Here is a 25,760-nt window from a genome sequence, read left to right as displayed (position 1 = left end):
CTTTTGAAGAAACACAGGTTAAATTTATTTGACACAAGCGTTGATTTTTTAAAAAACAAACTCTTATTCCCCCGCCACTGCCGCCTCCCACTCCCACCCCCCACATTGGAAACATTCACCATAATGTGAAGCCAGCAATTCAGAATGCACAGCCTCAGTTAAAAATGCATCCATCTCCAGCTGCCTGATGGGAGGTAGAAGAACCAGTAATACAGACTGAAGTCTGGACTGTAGAGATTAGATTTACACTGGACACGCTACAAGCTACTTTCCAAACTACCAAACTATGTTCCAAAAATAATTGACACCCATGATTCCTAAGCATTGAGTTTTAAGAAGTGCTGTTTCATAATGGGACCAAGAGAGAATTCTTAGCAACCTCACAAAATTACAGTCCCCGGAGTTCGGGGTAGGGGGAAGCCACGGCAACTAGTCTGGTTTCAAATGTGCAGTACAGATACATCCTTATTAGACACCTCTCTGAGGTAGTTAAACAAAATCTGTCCTGCCACCAGTTTCAGGAGTTGGTTGCAAACACCTTCAAAGCCTAAAACAAATCTAAAAGGACCAAACCACTTTCAGGGAGGCTGGCAAGTGGCATGCTTCAGCAAAGAAAATGAAATTCATGTTGAAATTTAAATTTCAAAATGCAAATTTACCTATCAATTGCGGGGGGGACGGGACATGTTTACATTTAGCTACCACAAAACGTCTGTTTTTGGTGTTTGCATAAATCTAGCTCCTGTGTACTGTAATCTGAATTTCAGAACTCCTTACACAATAGCAGATCTGGTATCAAAGCCAGAAATGGAAACTAGCCAACTTTCCTTTAAAATTATCATCCCTGAAGACTGACATTCTCGTATAAGTCCAAAAACAGCAACAGGATACCTGTGCTAGACCTGGTGTGAGAACATTTACTAAGCAAGGGATTCCTTCCCTTGCTGGCAGCAGGCCAGTACTGCAACACAGCAGAAGAGGTGAAATTAGAAAATGTCCTTGGTCCTACCATATATATATATATTTGTCTTCTGAAGGGGTAGAAGGCTGTGCTGGAATCTTTATACTGGTATTGCAAAAAAAAAAAGGGGGGGGGAGGAGGGTGATTATCCCATGTTGCTCCACAGCCAAGGAGACATTGGTTAGGTAAGAGCACAAACAGGCCTTGTCATCTCAACAGTAGCTAGGGCTGAATAACTACCCCTGCTAATTAGACCTGCTCTCAAGAAAAGAGAACGTAGATCCTGCCAATGGTAAGTAGCAGCAGGGCCACCTCACACCACTAGTGGCAACCTTTTTTTTTTGGTAGATCCTCTTCTACACCTATGAGGTTAAAAGTGGTTATGTTCCTCATGTTCAAAAACAGGCCTGATCTTTCCTTCAAGCTAGGGAGCAGTGCCACGGAGGTTATTCTCACCACCAGGGGGCAATGCAAGGCTGCTCCCCCAAGTTTGCTGGTCCATGGGTGAACCTGTTGTGTGTGGGGGTCTGCCATCTTGAAGTTCCCGAGGAGAGTCTGGACTGCGGCTGGATGAAGGGGAAAGTGTTTCTGTTGGAGGTGACAGAGGAAGGCTGTGGGTATCTGAAGGCTGAAAGGAGGTGGTGGTGGACTCTGTGAGGTTAGCTACCATTAGCGGAGTGGAGGCAGGAACTGCATTGGAGGGTGCAGGGGTCCCAGCAGTCCTTGTGATGAGGAAAAGGAGCCGAGGATGAGTCAACAGAGAGCCAAGAGAGCTTGGCCTGGTGGGAGAAGGCCGGAGGTTTCCTGGCCTATTTGCAAGTGGCAAAGGAGACCCTGATCTTATCTGAGGAGTCACAGATTGGCCTAGTCGAAAAGAAGGGGGTTTGGCACTTGGTGGCCAATTGAAACGCAGCTTGATGAGACCTCCTGGTCTGGTATGATGGAGATCAACATTCTCTGGTGCCGTTGGCCTCGTTGGCACGATCTCCCAAGCACTTGCATTACTTGCCGCAAGATGAACATCAGGACCAAGCGAAGCAGGTGTGGGAATGGGAGTGCAGAGGCTGCAGTTCCTCTCAGACATTGGGTCCATGGAACGCCTCTGGAAGGTTTGCAAGCCTGCCTTTGATTCTCCATCTTCCAAGTGAGAATTGGCTAGGCTCTTCTCCAGCGAAGCCACATCATCTGTTGTGAAACAACCACAGACTAGGCTGAGCACTGCTTGCCCTGAATCATTCCAGTAAACTCTCAGCTTTTGGCCTAGGTTACTGACCACAAATTCTGAACTACAAGGGCCATAGGTGCACATAAACACAAATGCACATTCTGCACCACACCATGAGATGCAAACACACACACACACACACACACACACTATGGTGGCAAATTTCTGAGCTTTCTTGATTCTGAGAGAACCTGGGAACAACTAACACTCTGCTTCCTTTGGAAGCACATTGCAATAAACTTGACAGCTTTGAGACAATTTACATGATTAAAATTTTGGGGTTGGTGGGAATTAATTTAAGAGACAGCCGGGAATTAGGAGAATTAGCTCCTCAGCCTCCCTCACTTCCTCCACCAGAGGTGAACTAGGCTTTATTTCACCCGGGTCAAAGGCCCAGTTTGCCACCACCCCCACATGCATTCTTTCCAAAATGTGAAAGAATTTTCTCTGCTGTGAGATTTGACAATGCTGAATTTATATCACAACACAAAATCACATGGCAGACCCAATGCAGGTACGATGAGCAACCCTACCTGGAACTTCATTACCATGGCAGTCGGGGCAGCAATGTGTAGGGGGGCCAAAGGGCTCTGCACAGGTGCCTGGACAGGGCCTCTTCTCACAACTCACCTCTCCAAGCTGAGGGACACAAAGCAACAGAGGAGAGGCTGAACTGGTTCAGACAAAAACTGGAAATCATGGCTTCTTCCTGTTTCTTTATTGAAAGGGGTTTTAACCCACTCAACGCCAAAACCTTCTCCCAGAGCAGCTTACAGATCACTATAAACAATACAAACCCTGCCCACAGGCTTACAATCTAAAAAGACACACCACAGAAAAGTGGATTGGGATGAAGGAGGAGATGCACACACTCAAGCACAACTTTTTTTCTGATGACCAGCTGAGTTGGAAAAGCTCAAAGGGAGGAGTCAAAACTTGCTGGTCTCTCAGCTGCTCAAGCATCCTTTCGTTTCCCTCCTCTGCTGGAGGCTGATGTAACAGCTTCAGCCATGTGACAGTGGATGATGAATCAGGCATCTTAGCAATCAGCACATCAATGAGTTGCAGTGAGCCTTTGTTTGCGTGGTTCCCTCCCCTTTCACATATCAGAGGAAGGCTTTAAACTAACCACAGTTCCCTGTGACATCATAACTTGGATAACTGTTATGTTGATTAAACAATGGTTAGTGAAAATATGTTAGGATCAGCTTCTGGTTTAAACAAATCACAGTTCCAAGCTCAGGTGTCACAAGAAACTGTGGTTAGTTTAAAACGGTAAGTGGATGCTTCTGGCAAGGGAATGAGGAGGAGACAGGAAGGAAAGAAGGAAAAAACCTTTTCCCCAAGAAGGTAAAACAATACTTTCAAGCTTTGGGGTTCTAGATAAAGAACATTCATTTATTTATTTTTCTAGGTTGCTGTCTTGCTAAAGGCCATCTGATCTCCTTAATGGAGCCCAGCAGTTCAACACCCCCAAACTTTATTCCCAGGCCTGCTAATAATAATAGCACTAATAGAGAACAATGGGAAGAGCAAGAGAACAGTGTGGGAGTGGAAGTGTAACCCTTTTGAACTGCAAACCATCCCAGGCTCCCCCCTCCCCCAAGAGCCTCACAACTCACCTGACAAGTACAATGAATGCAGGGTTCACCTTCTGGTACAAAGACGTGTCCATTCACCACTTTCCTCCCTTTGTAATTGCAGTCTACAAAAGGAGAATAGCACAACAGATATAATTTTAGCCATAGAGACATTGCACCTAGTCTGATTAGAGAGACAAGAAACCAGACATATTAGAATGTTGGTATTCACACACATAAGTAGGACAGTTACTTCCTCTAGCACTAAACCGCGACTATCACAAAAATCTGGAATGTTCTAGCTACTTAATGCTGCACAGTTGCAATGTACAAGTTAACTTATATAAATGAATTCCCGTGCAATTTAGAAGGCAATGGGACAACAAACCATCAGCTATTGATCTGAATACTATAAAACCATTCTAATGACTGATATATCATTTTCAGTTTTAGTAGGGATTCTATATTGCACAACTAGCCCTCATTTAAAAAAACAAACAAACAAATTTTAAATTATTATCTGGAAAAGCCCTAAGATCATAATGCTTACCATGACAAACTGGACAGCACTCTCCTTCTGGGTGGAAAGGATATGTACAAAAGACAACACAGTCCACAGGAGAACATGCCACAGAGCCTAGCTGTAAGAAAACACACACACACACACACACAGAGAGAGAGAGAGAGAGAGAGAGAGAGAGAGAGAGAGAGATCCTGCATTAAATGGCAGAGAAATATAGAGAGCCTTGCCTTTCATTTCAAACCTCCCAGCCAATCTGTTTCAGGATACAGAGCATATTATATAACCCTTGGCACATATTATTACTTGTTTATCTGGTCCTTTTACAGATCAATTCAACTTCTTGGCTGTGGCAGCCAGCAGCGTAGCTAGCTGCTCGGGTGCCCTGTGCGGCAGTCACGTCCTGCAGCCGGGGGTGGGACGAACCCATGGGGGCAGGGCAAGTTGCGTGGAGCCTCTCCACCGCCTCCCCCTCAGCTGTAGGGTGGCTGAGGGAGAAGCAGTGGGCAGATGCAAGCTCCACGATGCCGTTTCAGGCAGCGCCAAGCCTGCAGGCACTCAAGCTGCCACGCCCAGGAGAGATGCGTGGCTCAGGCACGCTGCAGGCCCTGGGTAAGTGCCGGCCCCCGTGGTGTGGCGCCCAGTGCCACCCGCATTTCATTGCATTTGTTGACTGAACTAAAAAGCTTCCTGAGCCCAATTTTTAAAAAACTCATATTTTTGTCATTTTGTCACACACCCCCACAGTGGTGACACCCGGGGCGCACCCACCGCACCCCCTTCCTCCGCCACTGGTGTTGGAGGCACTGCTGCATCCAGAGCCCTGTTGCTTGCCTGGGCAGCAGTTGGGTTGGGGGAGCAGAAAGATTCTGCTTTTGTTTTTTTAAAAACAAATTCGGTGAACATCTCAAATTATCTCAATAACACAATATCAGCTTTTCAAATTCATTTCAATAAAGACAGCATCTTTACTGCCAATGCATTAAAAAAAATTAATAGCAACTTCAGTTATATAACATTCTATATCATAAACACATGACATCCTTCCAAATTAATAGTGCAGCCCTTTAAATGTCTCCTCAGAAGTAAGCCCTACTCAGTTCAACTGGGGTTTATATTCCCAGATAAGCAGGCATAGGATTGCAGCCTAGGGTTGCATACACACTATAACTTTCAAAGCACATTTGAAAAACGATTTCCTTCAGAGAATTCTGTTAAATTTCCCAGCAATTCATAACGAACGACAGCGCCCTTAATTCTTTGAGATAATGTGTTTCAATTACGCTTTAGAGGAATACAGTGTATACACAGCCTAATTTTCTGGGGAAGCTGCCTTATACAATCCCAGATAAGACTTTAGCCTTCTTTGGGCTTTGCATTTACAGTTAAGTAAACCTGTGTGCAAAGGCAGTGCAGGTGAGAGCATTACCTCCACCTCTCCTGTTGCCATCTCACTTGCCTGCTGACTTGTGGAAGGTGACAGTCTGAAGCAGTGAGCCTTTTGCATCTGTGGAGGCCTCCCTTTGCATTTTAGAGCGCTGATGCCTTGAAGAGGGCTGCTGTTTGTTGCTGTATTTTTGCTTGCTCTGTAGCAGGCACGGGAACACTGTGGCCTTGTTATTGGACTGCAGCTCTCATCAGCCCCAGCCGGCATGGCCAGTGGTAAGGGGTGGTGGGAATTGTAGTCCAGTGACATTGGCAAGGTCACGGGTTTCCCAAGCTTGCTCTGTAGGACCTGTTACTAGGACAGAACACTCCTTATAGGCTGGGAGCGGAAAACAGAGAACTTACCAAACAAATGCAGCTTAGGCAGGGGTCCAAGACAGAGGGGAATGTCTCATTGTTGTAAAAGACCCTTCCTGCATAGGTGCAGCCTTCAGTCAAGAAAAAAGAAAAGCACGCTTAGTTTGTCAACTTGGGTCACGTCAACAACCTGCTTTTATCTCATTCTTTTATCTTGTGAACTGCCCTGGGATCTTTTGACAAAGGGTGGTATATAAATCTAATAAATAAAATAAAAAATATAATAGGGCAATGTGGGTCATGACTCTTAACAATCACTCTTTTTCAGCCAAGGCCCCATCTACACTATACATTTAAAACACCATTATTCAGCTTTTAACAGAAAGAGTCCTGGGAGCTGTAGTTTGTTAAGAGGGTTGAGAGTTATTGGGATTGAACCACTTTGGAAAGTGTGGATCTGTGAAGGGAATAGGGTGGGGGGGAGGTGTGGGGGTGTCTCCTAACAACTCCCAGCACCCTTAACAAACTACATTTCCTAGGATTCTTGACATAAAGCCATGCATTTTTAAAGTGGTGTGATGATGCTTTAAATGCATGGTGTGGATGGGGCCTTACATATGCAAACAGCAACAAACAGCAGCAGTCTTCTTCAGACATTAGATTTATGGTTAGGTAAACACATGAGGGTCAGTGGGGACAAGAACACAATCTTTGCATTCCCATTCCCAGCCAAATCATGGAAGTCAATTCATGGAGCATAGTACGCTTGTGGGCTTCCCACAGGTATCCAGTTAGCCACTGTGAGAACAGGATGCTGGATTAGATGGGTCTTTGGCCTCATCCAGCAAAACTTGTCTTTTGTTCTTTCTTTGGTGACTTGCCATACATTTAATATCCCTGGGAAATTAGAGTTCCAAAACAAGCAAGGAGCCTTCAGATACAACCCCACCCCCTTGCTCCAGATTGTTGCCCTGCTGTTTTCAGTTCTTTCTCTATATGAAAACATTTGGGTTCAAATGAACATGCACTGTAAGAAGCATTATATATGACAATATATTTGTCACACACTGTATTTCTTGCATTTTGACCCCACTGTTTTGCAGTTGCTCTCTGTGCTGATGTGTATTCTGCAATTAGAATAAGCAACGTAATATAAGGAAAAGCAGGCAAGTTAGCAACAACAGCAAAAGTTGTTTTCTGGCTGTGGATTCTGGTGTTCTGATTTCCCTGAGAAGGGAACAGCTGTCTGAGAAGATGGAATTTACCTGCTGAACAATCTGGACAGCACTGCCCAGGGATCCGGATTGGGTGAGGACATGTCTCCAAACACTCTGTCCTCTTACAGCTCACTGAGCCATCTGCCTGCAACAGAAAAGAACTTCACAGAAACCCACAGCACAAACAGCTGGACTGTTGCAGGCAGATAGATCGATATCACCCCAGAAGAGACTTGAATTTCCTAGAGGTATCTGTCTTCGAAGCAGCACATATTTTCTGTCCCTGTGTCAGTTTTCATAAAAGGTTCCAGAATTGTTCAACTGCTTTACATTTGACACCTGAAAGCCCATGGTATGTAAGCAATAATTTTACAGTTTCATCCTACAAAGGTTGTTTATAATCCTAGAATTCAATGCCTGAAGTCCCATTAACACTCAATAGACTAACTGCTCTGACATCACTTTGGCTAATTATATGGTAATCACAGAAGCCAGGATAATACCTCTGCCTGCCTAGATCCACTCTGACATCACAGCAGGTCAGCAAGTAGCACTAGGGAAGATAGGGCAGGCAGAGAGATCACAGGTTGAGGCGATGGCAAGAAGGAAGGCACAGGATCACTGGTGACGGTTAATTCATTTAAAACATTTCTCTGCCACTACTTCCCCCCCCCCTCCCAAAAAAGGGTCCACATGGCAGCTTATACAAGTCAGTGGATTCAATGACACTTATTTTTCGGCCATGGCTCCGATCTGGTGGAACACTCTGTCACAAGAGACCAGGGCCCTGTGGGACTTGACATCTTTCCGCAGGGCCTGCAAGACAGAGCTGTTCCACCAGGCCTTTGGCCAGGGCACAGCCTGACTCCCTCCCTCGGCAATCTTCGTGGAGCTCTGGCCCAATGGTTGCCAGTGGCTTGAATTAATTAATTTTATAATGAATGATTTTAGAGTGTTGTTTGTGCTGTACTTTTGTACTGTTTTATTGTTGTTAGCCGCCCTGAGCCCGGCTTCGGCTGGGGAGGGTGGGATATAAATAAAATTTATTATTGTTATTATTATTGTCTAAGGACTGTGAACACACTTATTTAATAAATAAAAGGCACTTCTGGCCTCCTAAACAGTCAGGAGAGATCAAAGCCTAAATTTCATAATTTTTGTGACATACAACAAGAACACAACTATACCCCTTAGGATCCCAGCATACACAGGCAAACAGAGACTGGGGTTAGAACTACAGTACATTGTTCCAAGTGTCAATTGGATTCTCCTAGTCCTGGCTCAGCTAAGGTGGGGGCAGCAGCAGCAGCAAAGGGCTACCATGGTTTTTGCAATAGGAGATTGGGAAGTTGAAACTGAATGAAGTAGAGCAGGTTATCATTCACCTGGCAGATGCATAACTCACAGGGATCACCCGGTGACCAGATCTGTCCAATTGGAAATTCAACTCCGTTGTCATCCACAAAGCAACCTGGCAAAGAAAAGGGGAACAATGGAAGGAAGCAGCTGTGAGCACAGAGTGGGGACCTTGGCGAGAGGAAAACAAGGTGTGTGTGATGGTGGGACAGTACAACACAAAGATGCTTAGCTCACCAGAAGCCGTGTACCATGGGCAAACCTATCTGATAACCCATTGCCTACAATTATATACATCCTCATGCCACAACAACACGCCCCAGCCATAGAGATCTCCTTACCTGTCATGGGTGCAGCCTTTCGGCAGGTGAAGCAGCACTGCCCTGGGGCCAACAGCCAATCATCTCGGGGACAGTCCAGCGTGGGACAAGGAGTGAAGGAGCACTCAACTTCACCTTGCTGAGGAAGGACGTGAGGGCACATGTTACCCACAGTAATTGCAAAGATAAAGATAGGGGGTTCACAAACTCTTCCTTACTGAATTTTGCAAAACAAGGGAATCGGGTCCTGCAACGCCAGGGCTTCACAAAGCCCACCACCATCTTCTACTATGCCCCTGCAGACCTTTCTTATAGAGGGCCCAAGGGCCATCAGCAAGCGTATCCTTGCCTAGTGTTACTAAGGTTTGCAACAAAGGCAGTTTAAAATGACTCTTGTTATACTGAAAGCTACTCCAAGCCTTGGCCTGTGCTAAGCAATGGGCAACATAAAACATGCAAAGATCTTCGAGAAAGCCTGTAGCTTGGTAGCAGAGCATCTCCCTTGCATGCAGAAGGCCCCAGGTTCAATTCCTGCTGTCTCCAGGTAGGGCTAGGAAAAGGTCCTCCCTGAAACCCCGGAGAGCCGCTGTCAGTCAGAGCAGGCAGTATAGAGCTGGGTGGACCAAGATTCGGACTCAGTATCAGGCAGATTCCCATGTTCCCAACTGAATTGACATGTAAAGTCAGTGCAGCGGGGGGAACGTTTTGTGTTCTGTCTAACAGGTAAGGAGATTTTACAAGGAGTCCAGAGACTGTGACTGAGAATCACCAGTACTCCAGAGAACAACAAACACACCTAATGGTGAGTGACATGGCTAGCAAATCCTCTCAGATCAGGAGCATGGAGGGAGGCCTAGGCCAACACCTACCCTGCACACACAGGTGGTACAGTCATCACCATCCAGGCTGAACTCAGCCCCCTCTGGGTATGTCTGGCCGCGGAAATGGCACTCAGCTACAAAGGAAGGCAAGAGTATGTCAGTGATTCTCTGGCAGATCTACTGGAAAAGAGTGTTAGTAAGGTTTCTCTTCAGCTGCAGTGCCCCATTTATGGAATGCTCCCTCTCAGTGAGGCTCTCCTGGTGCCACATGAAATTACTTTTAGGAGCCAGGTAAAAAGGCCTTTCATTCGTTCATCTAGGACAGGCATAGGCAAACTCGGCCCTCCAGATGTTTTGGGACTACAACTCCCATCATCCCTGACCACTGGCCCTGTTAGCTAGGGATGATGGGAGTTGTAGTCCCAAAACATCTGGAGGGCCGAGTTTGCCTATGCCTGATCTAGGTCCTTTTTATATGCTCAACTTTTATGCTGGTGGTTTTGCTGTGTTAGCTGCTCTTCCACTTTGGTGATGGTTGAGCACCAAGCTTAGATGTGTTGCTGCACTAATTATTATTTCTGCTGAGTTCCTGTGAACAGTCTTGGGAAGTTTTTAAAACAGAAAGGCAGCATAAAGGTGTTTCAGATAAGTAAGTCCTTTGCTGTCCCTCCTGGTCAGTAATCTTGAGGGGTAAGTTTTTGCTTCCTCAGGACGTGTGGCATTGCACAGGGAGAACCACATAGTTGCAGGCTCCCCCATATCAAAGCTTCCTTGCACATAGAAAACTCGATGTCAGGGAGAAAGGCTCTTGCCTAATGCTCTCAAAGCTTGTCGCTTGCAGCTCTGTGAGAGGCAAGCTACAGTTTTCAGGATTCTCTGGGGAAAGCCATGTGCTTTAAATGTGATTTTCATCTTTGTCAATATATTGTGGCAGGGGGCTTGTATTTTCCCTGTTCATAAACTTTGGTTCAACAGAAACTCAAACTTCTGGGTAAAATGATAAGATCATGAGAAAGCATTCTCTCCCCCCCCCCCGCTAATTGCTAGCACTCTCATTAATTGGACTTGTGTTATCTTGTCTGTATCAGGGTTTCAGTAATTGGGGGAAATTCCACAGCTGTGAAGTCACATGTACACCCTGGATTCCCGGTTCTAGAAAACTACAGCCTTAAATGACTTCCAGTTGGCTGGGAAGAATTCAGGATGGTTACTAAGCAAAAGAGTATAAAGTTACCCCTATGTCTTGTAAGTTTTGACTCACCTTCCTGACTGACACCTATATTACATCTCTGCATAGGATCATGGATTCATTTTAGTAATGTATTAGACTAAGTTAGCTAGCTTTATTGTTTTTGTTTTGTGACTTCCCCAATGGGCCTTTATTTCTAACAGTATTTTCCTTTCCTATTTCTCCCGCTTGGTAATGGGTTTCATGCAATACTGCTATTTTGGTTATTATTACTAAAACCTCTTAATTTCAGCGTGCCTTGGATCTTCACATTCCCTGCTGCGTAATTTGGCTTATTTTGCCTGAGGCCCCCAGAAGCAGAGAATGGTACTTCAACTCTTGCTCATCGGGAGATCTTGGAATATAGCCTAAGATCTCCTGGCTCGGGTTGGGTGGTTGGTTTTACCCTTGGATTTTAGTAATGCCCAAACCCCCAGAAAATGCTGGTCTGGCTTTTGGGCAAGACTTTCTTGACAATCCCTGTGAGGGAGCATTCAGCAGTGCAACCCACTCCCTCAGCAGAGTGAAGCGCTGTTCCAAAGACAGCTTTACCCCAGAATAATAACATTTTTCTCAATATGTGTTCCAAGCGCCTTACACGTAGGGTGGCCTGTTTGTCTAGGCCAGGCCTTTGGAAGAGTTGATCTCACACCATTTCTACTACCCTTCGTTCGGCCTAGGAAACCACACCTTTCTCTGTTGAGAGGAGAGTGCCCAGGGTGCCCCTCAGGCCCTGTCTGCTTTGTGAGTGAGCATCAAGTAGGATGTTGCAAGCTATCTACCTGGCTGGCAGGGACAGCAGTCGGTCTGAAGAGAACTGGGGCATGGAGTGGGTGCACATTCTGGAGAGATACAGGATATGTTGCCTCCCTGGAATCAAGAAGAGAGCCCTCAGCCAAGGTCACGGGTAAAATCAGTTGCAGATCACATGCCACACACAGGAATCAGGTGGCTATTCCTCCCCTGGAGTAAAATAACTCAATGGCCCCCTCAGATAGCCCTACACAAAGCTTTCTGGGTCACTAGTTGTCTGCACAACTGAGACATTCTCATATGCCATAGCAAGGGCAAGGACCATTACGCGAAGCTCAACACATGAAGGGCGGGTTAGCAATGGTAGCAAACAAAGTGACGAATATGCCCATTTCAAAGCAAGAAGGTGAGCTAACCTGAGGGACACGCACACACCTTCCCTGGCACCTGTGGACTCTGTGATACTCACCAGGCAGACACAGATTGTGCAGTTCTCCTCAGAAAGAGAAAAGACATCCCCCTCAGCTCTGGCGGTCCCATAATAGAAACAGCCTGCAGGAGACAGGAATGTGAAATTTCTCCTCAGAGGGGAGAAGAGCCTTCTGTGAGTCCCATCTCATTTTGCCACTCCAGATTAGGAAACACTCATTGGCTTACATATGTAGCCACTTTTAAAAGGATTTGGCCGAATGACACATAATCTCCAGTATTTCACAGATGAAAGTAAGGATAGGTTTGTACCCCTCCTCTTTTATATTTTTGGGTATAAAAATCCCCATACCAAGGTCACATCCACACCATGCATTTAAAACACAAGGTTTCCTCCAGAAAAATCCAGGGAGCTGTAATTTACCCCTCACAGAGCTGCAATTTCTATCACCCTTGTAGTTCCCAGGACTCTTCGGGGGATGTTTTAAATGTATGGTGTGGTTTTAACTCAATGTCCTTGTGTGTGTGCATTCACATTTGTCTGGGAAAGGGGGAAAGGTGCATCCACTTTCCACTCTGAAATTTGCTTTGAGCCCCTTTTGTGGGAAAAGCAACAAATAAGTAAGAATAGCTTCTAGAAAACCTGGGGAACGGGATGAAAAATAAAATTTGGGCTAATGAAACTTTAACACGCCACTCCAAAGAGGCAAAATTCGGACAAAATAAGAGATACCGGTGGTTTAAACCAGGGATGGCTTCCAGAAAACAGGGACTGTCCTTGGTAAACTCAGAGGGTTGAGGCATACAGTGGAATATATAGTGACAAAGTCCCCAATTTAGGTGTAGGGAAGGCCCATGTGCCACAACCAGTCCCATCAATGCAGTCTTAATCTTGAGGGCGCTTCTCTCACCTGTGCAGCTAGGACAGCACTCCCCCTCCATTGGAGGAACTGGGTGGGAGCAGGCAACCTCACACATCACTGCTCCACACAGCACTTGCCCGCCCTACAAAAGGAAAAGACAGTCACTGTAAAGGTGGCTGCACATTTGACACAGGGGCAGGGCGGGAGAAAGCTAGGAACCCAGGACATACCACACACCTCACAGGAGCAGTTCAGGCACCCTGGCTCCACCCAGTGGCTGCCATTCTTATGAAAAGTCCCTCCACGCCAGCAGGCAGAAGGCAGGGCTGTGGAGGAAACCCCTGGAGCAGAAGGACTTGTGGGAAGGAGCGTCGTCATCTCCTCCCGCAGCAGCGATGGCGGCAGTGGGCTCTCCATCCTGGAGGGCCTGGCGGTCTTTAGCAAGATGGGTGCACCAAGGGAGGGACTGGGTGGAGGGAATGAAGGGGTGGGAGAAGCTGCAGGAGGGAGCACAGGGAGAGTGGGGAGGAGACGGGGAGAAGGCGGGGTCCCGAGTGGCATGTGGGGAGCAGGTGCTCGGGATGGAGCAGAGCCCCTGGGGGGCACGGCAGGAGCCACCGAATCCGGAGAAAGGCGCAGGAGAGTTGGCGGGTGCTGGAGAGACTGCAAGATGGGAGACGGGGCCAGGCTGGTCTTCGGAAAACCTGGGTTGCAGGGAAAAGAGGAAGGGAGAGAGAAAAGCCAGGTTCAAAAATCCCCAGAAGATGCACATCAAAAATTAAAGGCATTTTCCAGCATACTTAGGAGCTCCCCACCTTAGCCACTCACATATTTACATATAGCTACTGTGGCAGGTACACACTCACCCTCACATCATTTGGCCACAGAAAAACAGGTACTGTAATAGTAATAGGCAAAGAGAGTTGAAGTCCATTTGAGAGTGAAGCTTTTTAACCACAGAAGAGTCATAGGTTTTGAATGTCCATCTCGGCCCTCATGCTTCTGTCTCCTCCCTGACGTACCTCACATGTATTCCTAAGCATTTCCCAAGCAGCTGAATGCATATCCCTCATGGTCTCTTTCTAGACAACCCATTTATATCACAAGAAGTGCACAATTGTTGTTCCTGTGGTGCAAAGAATCATTTCTTTCTTCTAGGTAGCACTTTGGGTGTGCTTGTGGGCAGCTGTTTTCTCAGCAGTCCAAGGGTAATATTTTCTTTCTGGAAATGAGCAACTCAGTCTCCACTCCACCGCCTGAGCACTGAGGGCAGTCCACATTGCGGCTGCTAGTGTCTATTGGACAGTGCCTGTGACATCACTCAACATAAACAACGCAACTCAACCCAGATGACGAAGGATGGAAAGATGGAAATGGTCTTTACCTTCACAGGACACTCTGTCCACACTGAGCCGGTAGCCTGGGCGACAGCTGCATATGAAACTCCCGAGCGTGTTGTGACAGGAGTGCTGGCAGGTTCGCTTCTCACTGAGTCGCCGGCATTCATTCACATCTGCACCAGATGCAGCACTTACTTCAGGGCTGGGTTGGGCTCAAGCTTGTGGCTCTACAAGCATTCCTGTTGCTTAGCCATACAAGGTCAGAAAAGGGATCGCACAGCAAGGGACCTGGTGCATTACCACACGGTCAAAGCTGGGCTCGGACCAGCCTTGAGGCCCCTTTGATGCAAAGTGTATTTGGCCAGAGGATTGCAAACACAGAGACACACACAGGGACACATAGCCTCCCTCCTCAGCTGATGGTTACTGCTCCCTCACAACACTCCCATCAAATTATCAATGTGATGACCAGGGAGGGGGCAACTTAGAGTCTCTTCGGGGCACTGGGAGTGGATGGGCAGATATAAAATAAACTAACAAACTAAATATTTTTTTAATCTGGAGGCAGCAGGAGGTTTTCTCTGGAAAAAGCCAGGCTGGGTTAGTGTATCTGGCAAAGGGAGGTAACCTACCTCTAGAACACAGGAAGCAGCCTTATATTTAATCAAACCATTCTTCCATCTAGTTCAGTATTGTCTAGACACCAATGGGTTGTGACTCTTCAGGGTTTCAGACAAGGATCTTTCTCAGTCTTATCTGGAGATGCTGGGTACTGAACTGGGATCTTCTGCATGCAAAGCAGATACTCTTGCCAGTGAGCTACAGCCCTTCCTCTGCTAGGTTGTACAACAGAAGTAGGGACACCTACCCACACAGGAGTGCTGGTTGCCATGCAGGTAGAAGCCGGAATGACAGGAACATCGATAGCTGCCCATGCTGTTCTTGCAGTGGTGCTGACAGGGTGTTGCTAGGCACTCATCAGTATCTGGGAGCAAAATGGAGGATGCAAATGTCGATATCGTTTGCCCCACAAAAATAAACCGATCTTTGACATCTTCCCTAAAAATATTCCAGCTCCATCCCTCTCCCCTCCTATATTCCCAATCACACTCACCTTGACAGCTGTGTCTGTCAGCAGAGAGTTGCATTCCTGGGCCACATTCACATACAAAGCCACCTTCTGTGTTCACACAAAGTCCCTCACAGGAGGCACTCAGGCACTCATCAATGTCTACAGGGGGAAACATTCCCATGTGTCAATGAATGAAAAAGGCAGTTGCAATTCTGTGTGCAGCTTACTGTGGAAGAGCAATGACTGAGTAGCACTAAGAGCCTGCAGTCAGGAAGCTCCTTATCTTCCTAGGAGTAGGGGCTTCAGGCCCTGCTGGTTCCATGTAAGAAAGACACCTCTCTTCCAGCTCACCTGCACAGCGTACACCATTGGCTGTCTCAGTCATGGAAAACCCCAGCGGACACACCCGCGCCACCTCCTGACAACCTCCGTGATTGCAAGCAAGGTCACAGCCATACTCTCCACAGGCCCCAGGAACGTCTGAAAAGACAGAGAGGAGAAATTTCATGCCGGGGAATGGGACTCCCTCACTGAAAGAGGGTTAGAAAGCAAGAAGGAACCCTGACCATTAGGTAGGGGAGTGGGAGATGCAGGTAGGCAATTTCAGTGTTACATTTAGATAACTGTAGACTCTGGACTTAAACACTTGTTGTGTGCACAACAGATGACAACCTCAAGGTGTCCGCCTGCCCATTCTGCTAAGTGTGGCCCTGGATATCTGCCCCAAAGTCTATCTGTGAATGAACATCCAACTGACTTCATTGCAGGGGTCTCCCTACTGATAGATAGCAGGGCTTGTTCTAAGGTGTAAGAGGGTCTTCTTGGCAGGCCACTTCTGATTTACGTCATAGTGTGTAGCAGCAGGCATTTCCCAAAATGACCTTGAGTGACACTATCTTGGAGGCATTGTGGGAAGTCAAAATGGCGGCTCCACACTGCCTGGGAAGAGAGACCTAGCAGGCTGGTGTTGGTGCAGCAGTAGGCCTTGTTGGGGCCCTGGGACCCTAGCAGCTGACCAAGGATGCTGGAGTTGGTGACTAGGAGCAAATTAACCAAAGGCCGCACTTTTGCAACAGAAGCATAGATGAGCACAACCCCAGTTGCATGGGCTTTTGTTTCAGGAAGAGCAGAATGTGAAAGAAGAGCAGGCAAGAAAAAAGGCAGGTGCCATGGCAGGCTTTGGCTGCTGCACATCATAAAGCACATTCAATGCACTTTTCCCCACCCAAAGAATCCTGGGAATTAAGGTTTGTTAAGGCTGCTGAGAACTGTAGCTTTGTGATGGGTAAACTACCCTTCCCAGAATTTTTTGGGAGGAAACATGTGCTATGAAAACATGGTGTTTAAGCAGCCTTAGATAAGACACACATCGATCAGGAAGAACTTTATTGTCTCTTGCCAGAGAAAACAGGATGCCAACAGGAAATTTATGACTTTACCAAGCTACAACTCTTGCCAATGGCTATATAATCACAGGCAAATAACAGGCAAAGGTGCCCTAAAAGAAGTGGAAGAGGGCAAGCAAGGGAGGACCAGGCAGGGCATCACTGAAGGTACAGTGAGAAGGGCACAAGCCAGATACTTTGAGGGGGGTGCCTCTTACAGGGAAAGGGTCAGAGGCCCTTGCAGGGTTCAGAAAACCCACAATGGCTGTCCAGATTGCTGGAGAAGGATTGCTTGCCCCAGAAGCTCCAGCATCCAGTATGAGCAAGGAGGCAGCACCGTTGATAGGTTTGTTGTTATTGGGGGTGGGGGGTGGAATAAAGCACTGCTTGACCAATAAACCACTGCCTTCTACTATAGCATTCAAAAAACATAAGAACATCATAAACTTTGCATGGCCATTGTTGCAAAACCTACGATTACATAAACTGAAAATCATCCAGAATGTTACAACATGTTTTCAAAAGCCTTGTTCTGATTAAGTGTTGCTCTTAATATAGGTAATAATAACATGAACTGATTTCCCTTAAAAGCAACCAACTCTCAGATACATTTGAAGGATATTTCTCTAAGCCTTCGCAGCAAAAGTCTTGCTTTATATGCCCAGAAAGGAGGGGAATTTTAGCAATTAGCTCGGTCCATTAAAATGTTTAAAGGCTGGATCTGGGCAAAGGAGAGGCAGAGCTTCTGCTGGTGTAGACCCATTGGGCTGAATAGAGCGAGGACTGCTAGCCTTCTTTGGCCTGTGGGCTCATTTGCAGTCCAGAGACACACACCACAACCATAATCATGCACACATTCACTTTCCTTGCTTTCCCCCTCAAATCAGATTGAGGGGCAGTGATATTTTTGGAAGGTAAAGTTGGATAGGCAAGATTTTATTTTGATTTTTCCCAAGCCCAATTTTTTTTTGGGGGGTGGCACAGATTCCTTCCCTTCACAGATGTGACTCTTCAACATGCCCCCCCCCATTCCAATTAGGCTTCTAATTAGCTGTGGGATAACTCACCTCATAACCAAAGTCTAATTAATGCATGAAGGTGCATAGAGTAAGCTGTCCTGCCAGGTTTAGCTATGTCACTTCCCTTATCTTGGGGGGAAATAGGTAATCAAGCCTAATGTTCCCATCCAGTCCACCTGAGAAGCTCAACATGGGAAGAGGCGTGAGCTGCTTGCTCCAGCTCAGCCACACAGTTCTCATTAGCCACTCTTGAATTCCTATACCAATAGGGACTTTCACCACTTTATGTAACTATGCTAAGTTTTACTACCTGTGCAACTTTTTTCTGAATGCTTTATGGAAAAGCACATGAATCTGACCTTGGAAGAGTTTGAAAGTAAAACCGTGTTTAACTTACAAAAACAGGTGTATATTAGGAGAAATCAGCATCAAAGTGCTGATGAATTTTCATTGGAACTTCTAATGAAGTTCCAATGTTGTTCTTATTTTTACTATGTATTTTGTGGGTTTTACATTGTAATTTTATGTTGTGAATCGCCCTGAGATCTGTGGATGAAGGGCAGTATATAAATTTAATAAATAATAAATAATAATAATAAAACTTCTTTTTTAAAAAATTAATCGCAAGCTGATGTGGAAATAAGGAGAAATGAAGATGGGAAGAATGGGAAACAGAGAAACCAAAACTGACAGATTTGCACATTCCCAGCCAGCCCTCACAGGAGTCCACATAGCAAACTGAATAACTGGCATCATCCCACAAAGTTCTCCTTACCTTGGCATGTAATGCCCTGCCCTCCATCCCTGCAGGAACAGACATTGGGAGCAATGCAGAAGCCACTTCCACAGCCAAAGGAACAAAGCGCTGCGAGAAGGTCCAAGAAAGCACCAGTTAACAAAGACAGAAAATTAGGATCTTAATCCCACCCTCACTCTACCCCACCACAGTGCAGTGGAAGAGAACCACTCTCATGCCAAGCAGGAAGGAGCCCAGTTAAGAGATCTAGCAACAGATCAGAGCAGAATTACAGGTAAGGAAAGGGATTTTTTGGAAGAACTTTAAAGATAAATGAATGAGTTAGATGGGGAGGAGGCACTAAGATGCTTCCAGGCCGTGACTATTTTGGGGTGGAAAATGTGGGATAATGCTTGGAGGCAACATCATCTAGCCTCCCTGCAAAGAAATAATAATTAATTCTCATTAAGCAGCCAGCACATTCTATTCTCCCTGCAAACAAATCAGGGTGAATGCTCCATAAACAATGTGAAAGCACCCTCATTTGATCATTAAAAAAAAAAAAACCACAATCTAATCAGCAGGTACTACAAATGTTTGCTGCCAAGAAATGGGATGTTAATGACGCTCTCTGTATCTAGAAGAAATATCATTAATAAAATCCTGTGTATATTTATGCAAAAAGAATTCCCACTGTATGCAATGGTATGGAAGTGAGGACAGGATTGAAGCATTCACTGCCCTTTTTAAAAATAAAACATCATCTTTTTATTCCATAGGCATTTCCAGGCTACCGCCATTTGCCAGTTTTAAACTAATGCAACCATCCTAGCTCCTTGCTTGCCCCCTGTGGTTTTGCGAGCATACTGAAAATGCTCGGGTAGAGCCCACTGATTCCTTTACAGAACTACAACTCCCAGCCCATTCAGGAGTTGCCCAGTCTAGCTGCCTGTATTCATTGTTGCATGAAAATCCCAGCTGCCATTTGGGTGACTTCTATCAAACACCACCCCATCCCCTCATCCTGCGACAAAAAAATGATCTCTTTTCCTTCCATGCTGTCTGCATGGGCATTGTGACATCAGCCTTGCTGCCTGCTCTGCAGGAGGTAAGAGAAGCCCCCACCCCCTCCTTTTAGGGCTGGACTTGGCAGCACTTGCCAACAGTGACATCTAACAAAAATGGTTAGTGAGTAGCATGTTCTCATCTCCAATTGCCAGATGCCAGAAATGAATGAGAGCAGCTGGTAGTAACCCGCTAAGGACCCAGCAGCTGGACCTTACGTGTCGTCATGCGAGCAAATAAGCAGCTAAGCCAGGGAGCACCACCGCTATGAGCAAATGCAGCAGGACGCCACATTGGCACAGCACTAGGGGCCAGCGCTGCTAGACTAGGGAAATCAACCTTTGCAAGATGGGGTGCTGCGACAGCATGTACACTAGAAACGTCTACTGTGTAGAGGTGTGCAGCACTGTGCATGATGCTATGTGACCGACCCTGAAAGCTTTTTGACCGTTGCAGCACATCTATAGGACAGACTTAATATTGGTTTTATACAACACCTTAACAGTGGTGGCCTCCCCTAAACAATCCTAGGAAGGCTATAACTTGGGTATAAGAGCATCAGCTTGGCCTGCAGAATGACCCCGTTTCAATTCTTGGCATCTCCAGCCACGTAGGGCTGGAGAGACTCCTGTCTGAAATCTTGGTGGGCCATTGTCTGCTAGTGTTAGTGTGATTTGGTATCAAGTTAGTGTGATTTGGTATCAAGTGGCTTCCTATGTTCCTAGTTTGCTGAAGTGCTGGAAATTATGACTGAGCTGCCTTATCCCCCCACAGCCCACCTCAGTTCACAAAACTGCATGAGCGAATGGACTGCTGAAACTAATTAAAAAGCTGTAAAAAAGAGATTTAAAAAAGTGTTGATGGAAGAGATTCATAAAGATCAAGCGGGCTTTCTCCCAGGAAGACATTTGTCTGACAATTTGAGGAATATAATTGATATTCTGGAAAAACTAGAAGTGAACATAAACACTAAAGCTGTTTTGATATTTGTGGATGCGGAGAAAGCTTTTGACAATATTTCTTGGAACTTTATGAAGAAGAATCTACAGGGCATGGGGGTAGGCCAAGGCTTTGAGAATGGTATAAGTGCAATTTATTCAGAACAAAAGGCTAAATTAATTGTAAATAATGTGGTGACGGAAGAATTTAAAATTGAAAAAGGGACACGACAAGGTTGCCCTATTTCCCCACTCCTTTTTATTTCGGTCCTGGAGGTTTTGCTGAACATGATTAGAAGGGACCAGTTGGTTAAAGGTATACAGGTCGGAGCTAAACAGTACAAATTGAGAGCATTTGCAGATGATTTAGTATTGACGTTACAGGAGCCAGAATCTAGTACTAAAAGGGTTTTAGAATTGATTCAAGAATTTGGTCAAGTTGCAGGATTTAAATTGAACAAGTTAAAAACTAAGGTTTTAGAGAAAAATCTAACACCAATGGAGAGAGAGAGGTTTCAGAATGTGACAGGTTTAACAGTGGTTAAGAAAGTTAAATACCTGGGGATTAACATGACAGCAAAAAATGGGAATTTATTTAAAGACAACTATGAAAAATGTTGGGCTGAAGTGAAAAAAGATTTAGAAATTTGGTCAAATTTGAAGCTTTCACTGCTGGGCCGTATTGCTGCGATAAAAATGAATGTATTGCCTAGAATGTTGTTTTTGTTTCAAACTTTGCAAATTGTGGGCAGAATGGATTGTTTCAAGAGGTGGCAGAAAGATATTTCTAGATTTGTCTGGCAGGGCAAGAAGCCCAGAATAAAATTTAAAATACTAACGGATGCAAAGGAAAGAGGTGGTTTTGCCCTGCCAGACCTCAAACTTTACTATGAATCAGCAGCTTTTTGCTGGTTGAAAGAATGGCTACTTCTTGAAAACACTGACATTTTGGACCTAGAAGGTTTTAACAATGTATTTGGATGGCATGCATATCTATGGTATGATAAGGTCAAAGCACATAAAGCATTTAAAAACCACATTGTCAGGAAAGCGCTGTTTAATGTTTGGATAAGATATAAGGATTTATTAGAAAACAAAACCCCAAGGTGGCTGTCACCAATGGAAGTGAAAGCCTTGAAAAAGCTCAATATGGAGGTCAAATGGCCGAAATATTGGGAAATTTTGGAACATGATGGAGATAGACTGAAATTGCAGAGCTTTGAAAAACTAAAAAACAAAGTGCGAGACTGGCTTCATTATTTTCAGATAATGGAGGCATTTAAATTGGACAAGAAAATTGGCTTCCAGGTGAAAAAATCAAAATTAGAAACTGAACTGTTAGAACCCAAAACTAAGAATTTGTCAAGAATGTATAACTTGCTGCTGAAATGGAAGACTCAGGATGAAACAGTAAAATCGGCTATGATTAAATGGGCACAAGACGTTGGACACAACATTATGTTCGCTGACTGGGAACAGTTATGGACCACAGGTATGAAATTTACGGCATGTAATGCCTTAAGAGAGAATATTATGAAAATGATATACAGGTGGTACATAACCCCAGTCAAGCTTGCAAAAATCTATCATTTGCCCGATAATAAATGTTGGAAATGTAAAGAAACTGAAGGTACATTTTTTCACCTTTGGTGGACGTGCCCAAAGATTAAGGCTTTCTGGAAAATGATATATAATGAATTAAAAAAGGTATTTAAATATACCTTCCTGAAGAAACCAGAGGCCTTTCTCCTGGGCATAGTCGGCCAAATGGTGATAAAAAAGGATAGAACTTTCTTTATGTACGCAACAACAGCAGCAAGAATACTCATTGCAAAGTACTGGAAGACACAAGAACTTCCCACACTGGAGGAATGGCAGATGAAACTGATGGACTATATGGAACTGGCGGAAATGACTGGTAGAATCCGTGACCAGGGAGAAGAGTCGGTGGAGGAAGATTGGAAGAAATTCAAAGATTATTTACAGAAACACTGCAAAATTAAAGAATGTTAGAGTGATGTTGGATTGAAAATAAGTGGTTTCCAGCTGTACAGGATTCAAAGTTATAGATAGACTAAGATTAAGGATTAGGATTAAAGAAGTTTAAGGAAATGGAAAATTGGTTTTTAAGAGGTAAAAATTTAATGTTATATTATATTAAGATCAAAGATTGGGATTAAAAAAGAGGGAAAGAAATTGCTGGACAAACAAATTGAACTGGAATACAAAAGAGGGAGGTATGAGGAGGTCCAGAAAATAAGTAAATTGAAAAGTGGTGATGAAAAGGTGGCATTGTTTTTAACTGTTTTCTTTTTTGTCTTTTGTTTTTTGTTTTTTTGTATTATGTATTGTGTATTTTTGAATTGTGTATTTTTCTTTTTTTATATATATTTTTAATTCTTTTTTACTGATGTGTTCTTTTTATTGGAAACTCTAATAAATATCATTTAAAAAAAAAAAAGCTGTACGCCTAGTATCTGATACTAAACTGACAACCTAAGAAGAGCCCTGCTGGTTCAGGGCCCATCTAGTCAGGCATGCTGTCCTCACAGTGGTCAACCAAGGTATTTGTGGGAAGCCCACAAAGAGAACCTGAGTGCAATGGTACTCTCTCCACTTGTGATTCCCAGCAACTGGTACTTGGAAGCATACTGCCTCCAAAAGAGCATAGCCATGCTTCCAGAACATAGCCATCGAGGCTAGTAAGTCTTATCCATGAATTTGTCTAATTCCTTTCTAAACACCACCAAGGGCACACTCCTATTCGTGCCACAATTTCTACGCAAGGAGTCAAAAGTATTCTTTTTTTTGTCCGGCCACTTTCCTCGGACCCCCCCCCCCCCCGCTGTTTACCGCTGCATTGGAACAAATGTCAATCAGATTTCCCATGGATTCAGCTGTAAACAGTAGGTTTTTCCAGGGAAACAGCGGGATGGGGGGGGGGCACTTTCAGACCTGTGCCTAGAAATTGTGGCACAAACAGGAGTATGGATGAGCCCTAATTTGGTGGCCATCATCACATTTTGTGGGAGCAAATTCCATTGTTTAATTGTACACTGTGTGAAGAAGCAATTTGCTTTGTCTTGCCTTGAATCTTCCAATATTCAGATTCTTCAGTTCACTAATGAGATTTAGCAACAATACAGAGCTGATGTCTTCCAAAGAACTCCAGGTACTTACGCATGGTGCACTGTCCGCTGCCTGGAGATGCTATCCACCCAGGGCAGCATCCGCTTCCAAAACCAGAGAGGCAAACATGTGGTCCGATGCGACGTCTAGGAATAGGAAAGAGACGGACTGAGACATTTCCAGGAGTGAAAAGTAACTCTCCAAGCTGCACTGTTTTGAGGACTGAGACACATGCCTCCTGCTTATGGAGGGCTAAGATTAGCAGTATGCTCAGGCTGCCAGTGGTCACATCCCAGAATCCTGGGAACTGTAGTTTTACCCCTCACAGAGCTACAGTTCCCAGGACCCTTAGCAACAAAGGTAGTTGTTTTTTTGAGGGAAGCAATGTGCCTTAAATATGTGGTGATCAAAGGATTCCAGGCACTGTTGTGTTGTAGTTTACCCCTCACAGAGTTACAATACCCAGCAATGCTTAACAAACCACAGTGTCCAGAATAAGTACATGGGAAGAAAAGGAGTAGATGGAACAGTGGCACATAGGTCTCAGCTGCACTTCCTTTTGCGCAGGTCCACACTTTAAAGCTCTGTTTCTGAGCGGTTTTCTTTTTTCCGTGGAAGAACCAAATTGCCATTTGCTTAGATTCAGTTCTAAAATGTGGGCCTTCCCAGGGAAAGTGCCTGGACAAAAACACGAACATCACTCAGACTTGTACCTAGACACAAAAGGAAGCCTGAATGAACCCATAGAGAGAAAGCTGTGCCCAGGATATGTGGAAACACAGGTACAGAAACCACTCTGAACGTAATGATAAACATATACACTATACAGTGGTAGCACATTCAAAGCACATCCTCCCCTCTCGAAGAATTCTGGGCACTGTAGTTTGGGGGGGGGGGTGCTGGACATAGTAACTCTGTGGAGGGTAAATTACAGTGCCCAGAATTCTTTGAGGGAAAGAATGTGCTTCAAAAGTGCTTTAAAGGAACAGTGTGTATACAGCCTTCTGGGCTAAGACACACAATCACTCTGCACATGGTTGGGTACTTTCCACCCCCAGCACCTTTCTCTCATCTGTACTGATGCAGGTTGTCTCTCTAAATTGTTCCCCACAAGTACACATTCCAGTTTTGCCTGCCACTCCGGGTTTCCCAGGCATGCAAAGCTGCAACTGCTGCGAGGTGGTCAGTCAGTGATGGTGCACAGAATATATACCAGCCCACATTTGAAAGAAAAAGAAAAGACAAACTAGGACTTTGGGCACACCGTTGCCCTATCCATGCAGTCCCTCAGTCAGTCAGTCAGTCAGTCGACCTTTCATCCCAACTTCATTGGTTGTGCAAGCTGAACTTTGTTCAGAAGTAAATTCGTGGAATTATGCTTCTATTCAGGCACATCATGAATTTTATAGATGATGGGGGCAAAAGTATGAAGGGGGCAGATCAACTGCATTGCAGCCTTCAGAAGAGAACAAAAATAGGTAAGAAAGAGGTGATGGGCACCTCGAGGGAAGCAAAATACTCCTTCAGGCAGGAATCGCTGTCTCTCTACACATGATACAAACAAACAACCCCCTCTTGGGCCCAGATCAGGGGGGGTCTCCAGGTCCCGCAGCCAAGCTCCAGGAGGTAGCTGTGTGTGTTTTGGTGTGCGTATGTGTGTGTGTGTGTGGAGGTCTGGGACTTGGCTGCCCCTGTACAGAGATGGGTATGGGGGGGTGGGTACCTCTCCACGGCGAAGTTGGCAAGTTTCCTCCTTCCTGTGTAGACTCTCCCCTGGGCCCCTTGAAGGAACACAGAGACACAGGCAGCCTGGAAGAGCAGCTCCGCGAACATGACAGGCGTCTCTCTCCCAGTTCCTCAGAGATGCTCCCTTCAAGAGAGCTCTTTCCTTCTCCCCCCACAGGCCCCTCTCTACCACAGCATGGCAACTGCCTGGACTCTCCTCCCCAACCAAGGATGAGGCTGGGGGCTGCTTCTGGGCAGAGGGAGGGGAGCTGGGATCAATGATCTCAGGCTGGGGGCAGCATTGGGAGCAGACTCCTCCTCCCCACAGCCAGGCT

The 25,760-nt window shown here is 45.4% G+C and overlaps 1 protein-coding gene across 3 annotated transcripts; it reads right to left on the bottom strand.

Annotated features, from left to right (window-relative positions):
- Positions 1-78: 78 nt before the first annotated feature.
- VWCE (von Willebrand factor C and EGF domains) lies at positions 79-25,760 on the bottom strand. 3 transcript variants are annotated; one of them, XM_081004213.1, is made up of 20 exons: positions 25,424-25,760; positions 23,752-23,846; positions 18,608-18,697; positions 15,780-15,908; positions 15,471-15,587; positions 15,225-15,341; positions 14,401-14,529; positions 13,254-13,720; positions 13,065-13,158; positions 12,194-12,276; positions 11,754-11,841; positions 9,792-9,877; positions 8,944-9,061; positions 8,632-8,717; positions 7,295-7,391; positions 6,078-6,160; positions 4,317-4,407; positions 3,809-3,891; positions 2,720-2,825; positions 79-2,146 (listed from the first exon to the last, which is right to left on the bottom strand). In XM_081004213.1, the coding sequence occupies exons 1-20, from the start codon at positions 25,531-25,533 to the stop codon at positions 1,386-1,388; spliced, it is 3,030 nt and encodes a 1,009-aa protein (XP_080860339.1). In that variant the 5' UTR covers positions 25,534-25,760; the 3' UTR covers positions 79-1,385. The 3 variants fall into 3 exon arrangements, with proteins under 3 accessions (XP_080860339.1, XP_080860340.1, XP_080860341.1); XM_081004214.1 differs by having other exon boundaries at positions 7,295-7,387; positions 8,652-8,717; XM_081004215.1 differs by lacking the exon at positions 14,401-14,529.

Source organism: Podarcis pityusensis (genome assembly GCF_964106645.2).
Source record: "Podarcis pityusensis genome assembly, chromosome: 1".
Lineage (NCBI taxonomy): Eukaryota > Metazoa > Chordata > Lepidosauria > Squamata > Lacertidae > Podarcis > Podarcis pityusensis.
Note: the sequence above shows the minus strand (reverse complement) of the source record. Positions and strands in the feature narration are given on the sequence as shown.